General features: G+C 42.2%; 1 protein-coding gene across 4 annotated transcripts in view; it reads left to right on the forward strand.

The window, feature by feature from the left end:
- LOC119963887 (receptor-type tyrosine-protein phosphatase alpha) overlaps positions 1–16,297 on the forward strand; it is a 300,421-nt gene that overhangs the window by 194,163 nt on the left and 89,961 nt on the right. For all 4 annotated transcript variants that reach the window (XM_038793255.1, XM_038793256.1, XM_038793254.1 and 1 more), the window contains 2 exons: positions 1,354–1,438; positions 5,848–5,921. In XM_038793255.1, the coding sequence (XP_038649183.1) occupies positions 1,354–1,438; positions 5,848–5,921 (159 nt within the window). The remainder of the gene's footprint in view (positions 1–1,353; positions 1,439–5,847; positions 5,922–16,297) is intronic.

Here is a 16,297-nt window from a genome sequence, read left to right on the forward strand (position 1 = left end):
CATTTAGATACAGAACCTTTAGCTTTGTCCTTTTGTTATTGTTGTAGCATATAGATTTATATTCTCTATTTCTCTATACGGTCAAGTACTCAGTTTCCATATTAGTATCTCTCTCTTGTCTTTACCGCATCTTTCCAAATTTGATCACTTGATTCCATTTTTCAGTTTAAACACTCCCTCTACTTCCCTGGTCATGCGGCTCACTAGAACATCAGCCCCAACACTGTTCAGATGTAGACCATTCCAACGGTACAGATGTCACTTTCCTCAGTACTGTTGTTAGTGCCCCACGAACTAGAACCCACTTCTCCCACAGTCTTTGAGCCACGCATTCACCTTTCTAATTTTATTTGGCCTATGCCAGCTTGCACGTGGCTCAGGGCATAATCCAGACATTATTACCTTTTGAGGTTCTCTTCTTCTTGCCAAGTAGAAAACATGTAAAACAGAATTATTCAGTTAAAAAAACACATTTTGAGATAATTGAACAAGAAATTTTAAGCAAACATACCTTTTATGGGCAGGAATCGAAGGCATGACTTGAGTTAAATGACTCAACATTGACATGTTTAGCAACGTGATGTTTCTTGGTCAGTCTGCAATTGCATTCAGGCTACTGTTTAATTGTCAGTCTTGTTTATAGGTATCTTGGAAGACTGCCTGAAACTGGTGTTGGAACCACGCATATGTTTATTAGGGCCATATCGACTATTGAAGGATCTGTTTGAAAATGTTTATGATGGGCTGAGGAGGCCTCAGTTTTGCCCTGCTCTGAATTCTTCAGTACCCCGAGCTGCCAATGAGCATCTGCTTTAAACCTAACTCACTAAATAATTTGACCTTCCTGTGGAGCCAGGTGGAGCAGGAGTTGTCTCTAAATCAATAGTCTTTGCACTCTACCCTGGAATGCATCTTCTGATGAATGACCAGTGAGGCTCCACATTCAACATCTTTGATAAAGATGCCTGATGAGGCATGATGGGCACTTGCCTCCTATTTGGACATCCACCTGGGTTTCATTGTGCCTGGGCTTGAAAATCATTTTTGCTTTGATTGTTTATACTTGAATTAGCTGAATGCAAGGCATGACTATTAAGAGGTCACTTCGTTGAACTACTGTTTGAGAGGATCAGTATCAAATGGAGCCTTGTTGTGCTTTATGTTTATCCTGACCTCTCACAACGATGTCAATTAATTACTGATATTTTCTTGTTTTAGCATTAGCTTATTAATGTTCTTATAGAGGTTATGTACAATATTTGTGGATTGACATTGAAATGTCTTGTCCATAAATACAGTTGTGTATTAATGTTCATAATGTATATTCTAAGTAATGTTTTCTTTTCATTACAGATGAAATGCCCATTATAGCAGTAATGGTGGCTCTCTCATCACTGTTGGTCATCGTATTTATTATTATAGTTCTTTATATGCTGAGGTAAGTGATTGTTAATTGAAGCTTACAGGCATGTTTGTTGTGCTGCTAGTAGATCAAGTAAGTAAATTTATTTACACCTTTGATCCTTCCAATTCCATGTTTCCCAAACTTTTTACTCTAACTCCATTTTAACATTTAAATTGGCATGTCCTCAAATTGTGAGGGGGCAGGGGAAATTGTGAGAACGGGGATTGATTTTGTTTTTCACCAACCATTTTGCAGGCTCAGATGGAGGCACTGATCGAGTCCATTTCTTTAGAACATGACATCTGAACCACAAAAGGAAAAAAAAAATCATATACCCTCATGTCATTGGGCCTAGGAGCTGATCCCAGGTTTCAAAAGTCTGCGGTGGCCATTGCTGCCTCAAAAGGAAAGGGAGCTCACAACTTGAATAGCTCAGCTCTCAAACCCAGCAGAGATCACAACCCATGCTTTGGGAACCCCCGTTTTAGTTTGTAAATGTCATACTTCTGTTAATCTGTCTTTATACCTATTCTGCATTGTTTTTTCTACAGTGTTAAATACCTCCTTAATTGTTCTGGAACATTTCCTCTGATTCCTGTTAATATCTGACTTTAGTAAATTTTTACATAATTGGCCTGAATGTGGTTTCAAGGAAGATATTAAGTCTGGCACGATGGTGCAGTGGTTAGTTGTCTGACGGCACTGAGGACCCGGGTTGGATCCCGGGTGTTGTCACAGTCCATGTGGAGTTTGCAAATTCCCCCCCCCCCCCCAATGTCCGCATGGGTTTCATCCCCACAGCCCAAAGATGTGCAGGGTAAGTGGATTAGCCACGTTAAAATTGCCCCTTAAATGGGGGAAAAAAATGAATTGGGTACTTTAAATTTAAGAAAAAAAGACAAAGATATTAAGTTTATTGAGTGACAGGAAGTTGACGTTACGATCCATTCAGCCATGATTTTATTGAATAGCTGAGCCGGCTCGAGGGGTCGAGTGGCCTACTCATGCTCTTAGCCTGTGCCGACCATGATGCCCCAACTAAAAAAAAAGCCTACTGCCCTTTCTCAGTCCATATCCCTCTATTTTCTCCTTATTCATGTATTCATCCAGATGCCTCTTAAATGTTGCTAATGTGCCTGCTTCCACCGCATCCTCTGGCCGCGCAGTTCCAGGCACCCACCACTCTCTGCGTGAAAAACATACCTGCCACATCTTCTTTAAACTTTCCCCCCCTCACCTTGAACCTGTGCCCCCTTGTAATTCACACTTCAACCCTTGGAAAAAGCCTCTGACTATCCACCCTGTCTATGCCTCTCATAATTTTGTAGACCTCTGTCAGGTCTCCCCTCCGCTTCTGTCTTATAGCCAACACCCTCAAGACCAGGCAACATCCAGGTGAACCTTTGCAGTCTCTCCAAAGCTTCCACATCCTTCTGATAATGTTGTGGCCAGATCTGCACGCAATACTCCAAATACGGCCTAACCAAGGTTATATATATCTGCAACGTGATTTCCCAACGTCTATACTCAATGCCATGGCTGATGAAGGCAAGCATGCCATATGCCTTCTTAATCACCTTGGCCACCTATATTGCCACTTTTGGGGAAATGTGGACCTGCACGCCCAGATCCCTCTATGTTAATGTTCCTAAGAGCTCTGCCATTTACAGTATAATTCATAGCTAGATTTGATCCTCCAAAATGCATCACCTCGCATTTGTCCAGATTAAACTCCATCTGCCATTTCTGTGCCCAGCTCTCCAATCTATCTATATCCCGTTGTAACTATCAGCAACTCTGCCAATCTTGATGTCATCCGCAAACTTACCAATCAGACCACCCATTTTCCTCCAGATCATTTGTATATACTATAAACCGCAGAGGTACCAGCATTGATGCCTGTGGAACGCCACTACTTACAGATCTCCATTCTGAAAAACACCCTTCCACCATTACTCTGTCTTCTATATCCAAGCCAGTTCTGTATCCATCTAGCCAGCTCACCCCAAATCCCATGTGATTTTAGTTTTTGTACCAAGCTAACATGTGGGACCTTGTCAGATGCCTTACTAAAGTCATATAAACTACATTCACAGACCTTCACATTCACAGGGGCAGCACGGTAGCATGGTGGTTAGCATAAATGCTTCACAGCTCCAGGGTCCCAGGTTCGATTCCCGGCTGGGTCACTGTCTGTGCGGAGTCTGCACGTCCTCCCTGTGTGTGCGTGAGTTTCCTCCGGGTGCTCCGGTTTCCTCCCACAGTCCAAAGATGTGCGGGTTAGGTGGATTGCCAATGCTAAATTGCCCGTAGTGTCCTAAAAAGTAAGGTTAAGGGGAGGGGGGAGGGGGGGGGGGGGGGGGTTGTTGGGTTACGGGTATAGGGTCGATACGTGGGTTTGAGTAGGGTGATCATTGCTCGGCACAACATCGAGGGCCGAAGGGCCTGTTCTGTGCTGTACTGTTCTATATTCTATATATTCCCTCATCAATTTGCTTTGTCACCTCTTTGAAAAATTCAATCAAGTTGGTGAGATATGACCGTCCCCATATGAAACCATGCTGTCTGTCACTAACTAGTCCATTTTCCTCCAAATGTGGATATTATATCCTGTCCCTCAGCATAGTTTCCTGCAATTCCTGCTTAGAGGATGAAAATCACATATTTATAGATGTTTCTTGTGTTCAGCAGTTGACTGCAAATTCCATGTCCAAATGCAGAAATACCTGGACAATATCCAGGCTTGGGCTAACAAATGGCAAGTTACATTTGCACCACACAAGTTGAGGACTCTGGGTCTGTACTCGTTGGAGTTTAGAAGAATGAGGGGGATCTTATTGAAACTTATAGGATACTGCGTGGCGTGAATAGAGTGGACGTGGAGAAAATGTTTCCACTTGTAGGAAAAACCAGAAGCAGAGGACACAATCTCAGACTAAAGGGACAATCCTTTAACCAGAGATGAGGAGGAATTTCTTCAGCCAGAGGGTGGTGAATCTGTGGAACTCTTTGCCTCAGAAGGCTGTGGAGGCCAAATCGTGGAGTGTCTATAAAACAGAGATAGATAGGTTTTTGATCAATAAGGGGATCAGGGGTTATGGGGAGAACGCAGGAGAATGGGGATGAGAAAAATATCAGCCATAATTGAATAGCGGAGCAGACTCGATGAGCCGCGTGGCCTAATTCTGCTCCTATGTCTTATGGCCTGGCAATAACCATTTCCTACGAGAGAGGGTCTGACCACCACCCCATGACATCCTATTACTATTAGCATTACTATTGCTGAATCCCGAACAATCAATATTCTGGGGGGGTTACCATTGATCAGAAACTGAACTAGACTAACCATATTAGACCACCCCCAAAGCCAGTCCACCATCTACAAGGCACAAGTCAGGACTGTAATGGAATACTCACCACTTGCCTGGTTGAGTGCAGCTCCAACAACACTCAAGAAGCTGAACACCATCCAGGACAAAGCAGTCCGCTTGATTGCTCCCCCTTCCACAAACATTCAAACCATCCACCACCGAAGAACGGTGGCAGCCTTGTGTACCATCTACAGGATGCATGCAGTAACTCACCAATGTTTCTTAGGCAACACCTTTCAAATCGACGACCACTACCATCTAGAAGGACAAGAGCAGCAGATATCTGGAGGTTCCCCACCACCTGGAGGTTCCTCTCCCGAGTCACTCACCACCCTGACTTGGAAGTATATCGCCATTCTTTCACTGTCGCTGGGGAAACATCCTGGAACTCTTTCTCTAACAGCGCAGTGGGTGTACCTATACCTCGAGGACTGCAGCAGTTCAAGAAGGCAACTCACCACCTTCTGAATGGCAATTAGGGATGGGCAATAAATGCTGGCCAAGCCAGCGATGACCACATCCCGTAAACGAATAAAAATAATTTTAAAAAAATAATTTACAAGATATTTTTACCTCGTCAGAAAGCATCTAACCATTGTTTAGAATCATATAATCCCTACAGTGCAGAAGGATTCCATTCAGCCCTTCAAGCCTGCACTGACCCTCCGAAAGAGCACTCGCCCCAGGCCCACTCTGCTGCCCTATCCTCAAAGCCCCGTGCATTGATAATGACCAATCCTCCCAACCTACACATCTTTGGACTGTGGGAGGAGCCGGAGCACTTGGAGGAAACCCATGTAGACATTTGGAGAGCCTGCAAACTCCACACAGAAAGTCACCCAAGGCCAGAATCGAACCCAGGGCCCTGGCGATGTGCTGCAGCAGTACTAACCACTGTCGTTGTGCCATTGTAAGCTTATCAAGTGGAAAATTACATGCATTGAAACAAAAGTGCACTATTCCACATCTGTGCTTGTATTATACAGCATTCTCTTTTTAAAAATAAATTGTGTTACTATATGATGCATTGTATTAACAAACTGCTATCTTTGTGAAATTTCATCATATCAGGTTTAAAAAGTACAAGCAGGCTGGAAGTCATTCTAATTCCTTCAGGTTATCCAATGGCAGAACAGATGATACAGGTGGGTTTCAAAGCCAGATCTACTAAATGCACAAGTGACATGGATACAGCAAGAGCTTCAACTTGATATCTAATTATAAAACAACGTAATGGCATCAATGATAATCCCAAGATAGATGATGTAGTTTACAGTTAAACATGAAGGTATATTACTAATGTCGCTTCCTTGATTCTTCAGTGTGATAGAAGCAGGGAGGTTGTTTCCATTGGCGGGTGAAATTAGAACTAGGGAGTATAGCCTCAAAATAAAGGGGAGCAGATTTAGGACTGAGTTGAAGAGGAACTTCTTCACCCAAAGGGTTATGAATCTGAAATTCCCTGCCCAGTGAAACAGTTGAGGTCACCTCGTTAAAGGCTTTTAGCGCAAAGTTGGATAGAATTTTGAACAGTAAAAGAATAAAAGGTTACGGTGAATGGGCGGGTAAGTGGAGCCGAGTTCACAAAAAGATCAGCCATGATCTTGTTGAATGGCTCGAGGGGCCAGATGGCCTACTCCTGTGCCTAGTTCTTATGTGTGTACACATAGATTTTTGACAATGGAGTTGAGGGTTTTGGGTGAATGGCAGGCAAGTGGAGTTCTGCCCACAATCAGCCATGGTCATATTGAATGGCAAAGCGCATACATGTGCTGAAATGTCTCCTTCTGCTCTGATTTCCTGTGATCTTAGTAAATGACTGCTTTGATTGTCAGAGGTGATTGTTCTAGAGATTGTCTCAAAACTGATCTACCATCATTGATGTGGGCAATCTCAATTAAATTTGTGGGGACAGAACAGGACGGGACAGGATAGAAACATAAAATTATGAAGGGAATAGATAGGATAGATGCAGGCAGGTTGTTTCCACTGGCGGGTGAAAGCAGAGCTAGGGGACATAGCCTCAAAATAAGGGGAAGTAGATTTAGGACTGAGTTTAGGAGGAACTTCTTCACCCGAAGGGTTGTGAATCTATGGAATTCCTTGCCCAGTGAAGCAGTTGAAGCTCCTTCATTAAATGTTTTTAAGATAAAGATAGATAGTATTTTGAAGAATAAAGGGTAAAATAAATATAAAATAAAAATAAAAAAGGGTTATGGTGTTCAGACCGGAAAGTGGAGCTGAGTCCACAAAAGATCAGCCATGATCTCATTGAATGGCGGAGCAGGCTTGAGGGGCCATATGGCCTACTCCTGCTCCTGGTTCTTATGTTCTTATGTAACAGTATCGCTTCAAGCAGAATATATTGTGGCTTCCTTTTGTGTCATTTGCAAATGAATCATCACTCCACTAATGTACGTGCATGAAGTTAAGATCTTGTGTGTGTGTACGTGTTCTTGTTTGTTTATCTCGTGTGTCCCTGAGTCAAGTGAGGTTTGGAGAGCCATACAATAGCAACTTGTATTTTTATACAGTGCCTTTACTGTAATAACATGTCCCAAATATTTCACAGGAGTTTTAATAAAGCAAAAAATGATACTGAAACTTAGGGTGACATTAAGATGGCCAAGAGCTTGGTCAAGGAGCGTTTTAATGGAAGAAAGGCAGGAAAAGGGTTGGAGATGTTTAGAGAGAGAATTTCAGAGGCCAAGGCAGCTGAACGCTTCGCCACAGATGGCTTGTCAATTAAAATCTAGCACGCTGGAGGCTAGACTTAGAAGAGCGCAGATATCTGAGAGTTGTGGGGCTGGGGGAAACACAGATGGGGAAGGGAGTCTATGGACAAATTGGAAAATGAATATGAGAATTTTAAAATTAAGGCCTTGCTTCACCAGGAGCTGTTGATCAGCTAGCACAGGGGTGAGTTGGAGGGAGGACTACGGCATTTTCCCATATTTATTTGGAGGAAACATTTGCTGATCCAATGTTGAATGTTGGCATGTCGGTCTGAAAATTTAACAATGGCGAAGGAGGGGAGAGAGATGTTACCTATAGTCGTGTAGACCTAAGTGTCATCAGTGTACATGGAAACCTAATGCTGTGCTTTCAGATGCTCTTGATGGGAGGCAGCATTTACGTGAAAAACAGGAGAGGGCTCAGAATAGATCCTTCAGGCTCACTAGAGGTAAAGGTATGGGAGTGGGAAGAGAAAGCATTGCATACGATACTGTGGCTACGATTAAATAGATGAGAATGGAACCAGGCGAGTGCAGCCCCACCAAGCTGAATGGCAGTTGAGGATGGTGTGTTCAACCATGTCAAAAACTGCAGACAGGTTGTCAAAGAGGAGAATCCCATTTGTGACATTGAGAGGCATTTTACTGTGGCAGGGTGAGAAGCCTGGGTGTTGAGAATGATGTGCACAGATTTAGGAGACATCAATCTGTTTAAAGATTTTAGGAAGGTAAGAGAGGTTTAAGATGAGGCATAAATTTCCAGGGACATGAGTCTGTTTTTTGAGATGGGGCATAATGTTAAATGCTGGCACAGCCTGATGCAACGCCCACGTCCTATGTATAAATTGAAAAATAAAACAATTTAATGGAGAGAGGGATACCATCTGAGGCCATTAACAATGTCAGCTAACAAAATGCACAAAATATTGAGTGCCACTCAAACCTGTTCCTCTATTCAATATGATATAAACATAGAAAATTCCGCCCTTTGAACCTCTTCTGCCATTCATTATGATCACGATCATGGCCTATAACCCAACTCGATAGCCTAATCCTGCTTTCCCCCCATGTCCTTTGATACCCATCGCCCTAACTGCTGCTGGAAAGCATACAATGTTTTGGCCTCAACTTTTTCCTGTGGTTACAAATTCCACTACTCTCTGGGTGAAGAAATTACTCCTCATCTCTGTCCTAAATGGTCTACCTCGTATCCTCATATTGTGACCATTAGTTCTTGACGCACCCACCAGCGGATACATCCTTCCTGCATCTACCCTGTCTGGTCCTGTTAGAATTTTGTAGGTTTCAATGAGATTGCTCCCTCATTCTTCTGAACTCCAACAAATACAATCCTAACCGATTCAATCTCTCCTCGTATGTCAGTCCTACCATCCCAAGAATCAGTCTGGCAAACGTTTGCTGCACTCCAGAGCAAGAACATCCTTCCTCAGATAAGGAGACCAAAACTGCACACAATATTCCAGTGTGGTCTCACCAAGGCCCTGTATAATTGCAGCAAGACATCCCTGCTCCTGAACTCTCTTTCTCTCACAATGAAGGCGAGCATACAATTTGCCTTCTTTATTGCCTGCTATACCTGCATGCTTACATTCAGTGACTGGTATATGAGGACAACCAGGTCCTGTTGCACAGTCCCCTCTCCAAATTTATGGCCACTCCAATCATAGTCTGCATTCTCGTTTTGCTACCAAAGTGCATAACATCACAGCTGGTTTATTTTTATTCTTTCATGGATTTGGCTGTTGATGGCAAGGCCAGCATTTGTTGCCTGTTTCTAATTGCCCTTGAAATAAGTGGCTTACTGGGCCATTTCGGAGGGCAGTCAAGAGTCAACCATGTTACTGTGGATCTACAGTGACATGTAGGCCACACGAGGTAAAGATGGCAGTTTTCTTCCCTAAAAGAAAGGACTTTCATGAATAAATTGATTTTTACGACAATCGATGATTAGTTTCATGCTTTCTATTACTTTCAATTCACATTTTTAAAATTGAATCTAAATTCCACCAGCTGCCATGGTGGGATTTGAACCCATGCCTTATACTGACATTACCACAATACCACTGTATACCCAAGATTTTTTCTGACCACTCCCCAAACCTCTCTGATCCGCTGAGACACCAACAATCTATTTGAGCTTGAATATACTCAGTGATGGATCAACCACAACCCTCTACAGTAGACATTTCCAAAAATTCACAACCCTCCATGCAAAGAAATTGCTCACCATCTCAATCCTAAATTATTCATCACCTACCCTGAGACTGCCACTGTGTTCTAGTTTCTCCAGCCTTTAATGATCTATCCTGCTGAGCCTCTTCAGAGTCTTGTACGTATCAATATGATTACCTCACATTCTTCTAAACTCTAGAGAGTAGAGGCTCAATTTACCCAGCCCTCTATAGATTCCATGAACCAATCTAATGAATCTTTGCTGTACCACCTCCAAGGCAAGTATGTCCTTCGTTAGATGTGGACACCAAAACTTGCACAGACCTCCAGGTATGGTCTACTGAAGCACCAGCACTGAACTTTGTGGCAGTTCCCCAGTTACACCATGCCAACTTGAAAATGTCATGTTTATCCCTACACTGCTTGCTGTCAGTTAACTAATCCTCATTTATTACTCCCAGCTCCTTGAGCGTCTCTCTTGCATATTGAGCTTTTATGTGACATGTTATTGAGTGTTTTTTGGAAATCTGGAAAAAGACGCCTTTATCTACCCTGCTAGTTTCATCTTTAAAAAATGTAATACATTTATTAAGCATATTTTATCTTTCATGAAAATATGCTGACACTTAATAATTGATGCCAGCATTTTGCCAATGACTGATGTCAAGCTATCTGATTGTGTACTTCACTACTATCTTTCTTGAAGTGTGGTGTTTGCTAACTTTTTAAGCTTCATAATTTATATATAGAATCCCTACGTTGTGGAAGGAGGCCATTCAGCCCATCAAGTCTGCACCACCTATGAAAGAGCATCCTACCCAGGCCCACTCTCCCACCCTATCCCCGTAATCCCACCTAACCTTTGGACACTAAGGGGCAATTTCACATGGCCAATCTACATAACCTGTACATCTTTGGACTGTGGGAAGAAACCAGAGCACCCGGAGTAACCCCACGTAGACACAAGGAGAGTGTGCAAACTCCACACAAACAGTCAACCAAGGTTGGATGAAGGAAGCTAAAGCATTAGTTGCTTCCAATAAAAGAAGGGTCAATCTTAACTGCAGATGCAGTCAGGGCAAGGAATTCCTACCATTTTAACTTTGTGATCTCATTTAAATAGCCCAGTAGTTTCCAAACAACCAAATACAGCTGGAAATCACAAAGTCCCAGGGGAGAGAATCAATCCCAGGTGTAACAATTGGCAATTGTTGGTGATGCCAGGAGGGGGAAAATGAGCCAGACCAGGGTAGGGGAAATGCAAGGACACTGGTGGGTCTGTGGCCTCTCTTGTGCAGTGAGGGTTCAGTCCTTGCATGGGCCTTCAGAAGCTGATGTTAAAATTGCCATTGCTCCCTATGCCAGTAAATGGGACCACAACTTTTCCATGTTCAGTAAGCTCCTGCCCGGTGGGGGTGAGCAGCCTTCTGTGTCCAAATGAAGGCAGATAATGACGGTGATGAGCATTTGGCACAGCACAAACTATCCCTTGACTAGATTTTAACCTGCTTGTCTTTAAAATAAACTAAAACAAATGCTATATTTTTTGTATTTTTATAGACACACACGACGCAGATGCAGACATTAGCAACATTTAAAAGGGAACTGGGTAGAAAGCACTCATCTTCATTACATGAACCCAGTGTAGAAAGCAAAGGGTCAACCCTAATTCTAATACTCCACAGGCTAAAACCTTTAGCCAACCTCTTGCTAATGCACAATCTGCACCTAAAGGGGCAGCAGGTTGTATAGCATTAGAGCAAAGCTTGCCTGCTCCCCAGCAAGTCAAATCCAGCAAACCCCTCCGATAAACAGGAGAGATTCTAAACTGGAGGAGAGCACATGCCCATCCTCCATATGCAGCACCGTTGAGCAGCTGGCAGGCAGCAAACGTCAACACTAATAAACGTGGCGCAGATTTTACTTTCAGGAAGAGGGGGGGGTATTTTTGGTTGTATAGCTCTAATAGTTTGGGGCAATTTTGACCGAATACCCCTCTGATTTGAAATTCTTAAAAACACTATTTAAATAGTTAAAAGGAAATGAAAACGAAAAGAAAATTGCTTATTGTCACAAATAGGCTTCAAATTAAGTTACTGTGAAAAGCCCCTAGTTGCCACATTCCGGCGCATGTTCAGGGAGGCTGGCATGTGAATTGAACCCACGCTGCTGGCCTGTCTTGGTCTGCTTTAAAAATGAGCTATTTAGCCCTGTGCTAAACTGGACCCTAATAGACTCTAAATGTCTATGAAGTAAGCAGACTTTTTCTTTGGTGAATGATCTCCACAGTGTGAGGTCAGTCAAAGACTAATTTTTTTTGTAGATTATTAGTCTGAACACAATTAAATGCTTTGCTTTCTTTTCCTTTTGTGAAGGGTGATTGTGCAGGAGACCGTTTCAATAAACAATCTGTTTTTGGTGATGGTAATTGAGAGGAGAATATTGGCAACAAAACTGCCTATTCTTCCAAATGTACCATGGGATCTTTCACATCTACCTAAGCCATCAAAATGGACTGGGAAAGCCTCCTTTTCACAGTGTAACAAAAGGACAGCACCTCTGATGTAGCAGGGCTCCCTCTGTACTGCACTAAAATGTCAGTCTAGACTATGTGCTGAAGGCCTGGATTTGATTTGATTTGATTTATTGTCACATGTACCGAAGTACAGTGAAAAGTATTTTTCTGCGGCCGAGGAACGTACACAATACTCCAAATGGAGTATGACCAGAGCCTTATACAGCCTCAGAAGACACAAGAATAATCAACAGGGAACATTGACAAATGGTACATTGACAAAACAGTGATTGGTTACAGTGTGGAACAAAGGGCCAAACAAAGCAAACAAAGCAAATACATGAGCAAGAGCAGCATAGGGTGTCATGAATAGTGTTCTTATAGGGAACGGATCAGTCCGAGGGGGAATCATTGAGCAGTCTTGTAGCTGTGGGGAAGAATCTGTTCCTATGTCTGGATATGCGAGTCTTCAGACTTCTGTACCTTCTGCCTGATGGAAGGGTCTGGAAGAAGGCAATGCCTGGGTGGGAGGGGTCTCTGATAAGCCTCGAGCCCACAAAAGTCTGATGCAGAGGTGAAATAGCTGTGTTGACAAGAAGTAGACATTTCAATTGTCCTAGTGCAGTTACCAATGTAACAACCTTTTTGAGAACAGATGTTGTAAATCATAGAAAACAATCCATATTTAAAGGAGTGCTCTTTGTAGAGAAGGAACCAGAAGTTGTTTAAACCAAAATGCATGTACTTTTCTAATTAAATAATAGCTAACTAATTTTAGTATCTTAAAATTATTTAGTACTGTTTCAGATTTTTTAAAATGAAATAGATGCATGATGTCGCAGTATCTCTTATATTAGCAGTTGGCTAGGTCATTCTGCAATATAGATGTGCCAGAACATTTAAATTCTGTCATTATTTTTGACTTAAAAAAAAATTGGCTTTGTAATGGAATGGTGTCATTTTCTAGTTCTATTGAATGCCAGAATTTGTCAATAAAGATGGGTTTTACTTGTAATTTTTTTGCTTTTTAATGATCAAACCTTGAAAACATGGCAGTGTTTTAGAAAGGGACCAAATAACTCGCTGAAGTTCATTCTTATTTTGCTTTCCATTTCAGTTTCACATGTACTAGTAAATTAGTCCCCATTTCCACAATAATGGTGTTATCTCCTACTCGTGGAGATATTTTAGTTTTCACTGGCATGAAGGTGGTTTTGAGATACGACCATAAGATATAGGAGCAGAGTTAGGCCACTCGGCCCATCGAGTCTGCTCTGCCATTCAATCATGGCTGATATTTTTCTAATTCCCCATTCTCCTGCCTTCTCCCCATAACCCCTGGTTCCCTTATTAATCAAGAACCTATCTATCTTTGTCTTAAAGTCACTCAGTGTTTTGGCCTCCACAACCTTCTGCGCAAAGAGTTGCACCGATTCACCACCCTCCGGTTGAAGAAATTCCCCCTCATCTCTGTTTTAAAGGATCGTCCCTTTAGTCTGAGATTGTGTCCTCTGCTTCTAATTTTTCCCACAAGTGGAAAGATCCTCTCCACAACCACTCTATCCAAGCCTCGCACTATCCTGTAAGTTTCATAAGATCCCCCCTCATCCTTCTGAACTCCAACGAGTACAGACCCAGAGTCCTCAACAGTTCCTCATACAGCAAGCTATTCATTCCAGGAATCATTCTTGTGAACCTCCTCTGGACCCTTTCCAAGGCCAGCACATCCTTCCTTAGATATGGGGCTCAAAACTGCTCACAATACTACAAATGGAGTATGACCAGAGCCGTATACAGCCTCAGAAGTACATCTCTGCTCTTGTATTCTATTCCTCTCGACACGACCTGAACCTTAAAGAGAATCGTGAACAAGGACTCCCAAATCCCTTTTTGCTTCTGATTTCCTGAGCATTTCCCCATTTAGAAAATAGTCTATGACTCCATTTCTCCTTCCAAAGTGCATTACCTCATACTTTTCCACATTGTATTTCATTTGCAACTTCTTTGCCCACTCTCCTAGCTTGTCCAAGTCCTTCTGAAGCCCGCCTGCTTCATCAATTTTGACCTGTCCCTTTATAGATCTTTGTATCACCTGCAAACTTAGCAACAGTGCCTTCAGTTCCTACTTCCAGATCATTAATGTATATTGTGAAAGGTTGTGGTCCCAGCACCGACGCCTGAGGCACACCACTAGTCACTGGCTGCCATCCTGAAAAAGACCCCTTTATCTCCACTCTCTGCCTTCTGCCAGTCAGCCAATCCTCTATCCATGCCAGGATCTTATGCTTAACACCATGGGCTCTTAACTTATTAAACAGTATCCTATGCGGCACCTTGTTAAATGCCTTCTGGAAATCTAAATAAATCACGTCCACTGGTTCTCCTTTGTCTAACTTCCTTGTTGCTTCCTGAAAGAACTCTAACCGATTTGTCAGACATGACCTCCCCTTGACGATGCCGTGCTGACTCAGTCCTATTTCATCATGCACTTCCAAGTACTCCAAGATCTCATCTTTAATAATGGACTCTTAAAATCTTACCAATGACCGAAATCAGGCTAACCGGCCTATAATTTCCCGTCTTCTGCCGTCCTCCCTTCTTAAACAGTGGTCGTTACATTAGCCACTTTCCAGTCCTCCGGGACCCTTCCTGCCTCCAGTGATTCCCCCACAATCTCCTCAGCTATCTCTTTCAGAAGTTGGTGAAAGTCAGCGATGTGTGGCTTGCAGTAGTTTCAGAGTAGTTTCCATATGATCAATCAGTGAAACTGCCTTTTTTTTTTCTTTCCTCAGTTGAATGGTTGCTATTTTTGGAAATATGGCTCTATCTCCAGAAAGAACTAGACGGAGCAGGAGATACCAAATATTAGTTATTTCTGCCTCACTTCAATAATGGTCCCGTAACTATCATTTTGCTTTATATTGATACTCTTAAAATGCACATACCTCGCCATTCACCTGAGGAAGGAGCTGCGCTCCGAAAGCTCGTGTTTGAAACAAACCTGTTGGACTTTAACCTGGTGTTGTAAGACTTCTTACTGTGCTCACCCCAGTCCAACGTCGGCATCTCCACATTAGAAGTGAACTAAGTACAGCAAATCCATAACTATATATTGAACAATTCAAACGCAACCATGTCTGTACGCTTAAGTAAATGAAATCAAACCAAAATGAAATAAGATATAATATTCCCAAAATATAATGCTGACTTTTGCAGCTCCCTGTATAGTGTGTCAATTCTCTACTTTGGATATTGATAGGCAGCCATGTTACTTTATTATCATTTGAAGCAAAAAATGATTTTTTTCTGGTGAACTTGTTGATCTAAAAGCACAACATGCACAGCTTTACACCATATTTGTGTGACTATACTCCAGATATGTGAATTGTGCACAATTCTGTTTTCAAGCTTTTTTGTGTTCACTTCAGCAGCTTTTGAGACCACCCTACTTTGCTCATCTCTGGTAAAGTTAATGTTATGTTTTCATTATTTTCTTTTTTGCCATTTCTTGCCTTGCTGTGCCATTCTTTCTATTCCATTTTTCTGAACCAGAGCTTGCATTTTATGTGCCTAGCTGATCTAATCATTTCTTTTCTTGCACTTGAGATGCGCTTAAATAGCATGAAGTGTGCAAGATTGTGAATATTGTGCAGTTTTCCGATCAGATTTGATATGCGTTGGTATTATAATTTTGAAAGTACTGCTACTTCAAAATAACTTTCCTTGTGGCCTGAATATAATCTGTAATTGCAGGTGTTACAGATCTTAATGATTACTCCTCTCTCTCTATCTAACAAGTATCCTCTCAGTCCTGGTCATCAGAGGTTGGTACAACCCATACCATAGCAATACTTGTAATTCACCAAATGGCAATATCGGTCAAATGCCACAAATAAAAGTTAGCGAAGAAATGGAACGATTCACACAAATATTAGTCAGTGTGCTAAAATGTTGAGGTTAATCTGTATTGTTGGGACAGAGGAAAAGTATCATTGTTCTGCATCAACCTGTGCTAAACTTTAACTAACAGCATTTCATGCTAACACTGGGTGACAAAAGTACAAAAATGTTCTAAGTC

Source organism: Scyliorhinus canicula, chromosome 3 (genome assembly GCF_902713615.1).
Source record: "Scyliorhinus canicula chromosome 3, sScyCan1.1, whole genome shotgun sequence".
Taxonomy (NCBI): domain Eukaryota; kingdom Metazoa; phylum Chordata; class Chondrichthyes; order Carcharhiniformes; family Scyliorhinidae; genus Scyliorhinus; species Scyliorhinus canicula.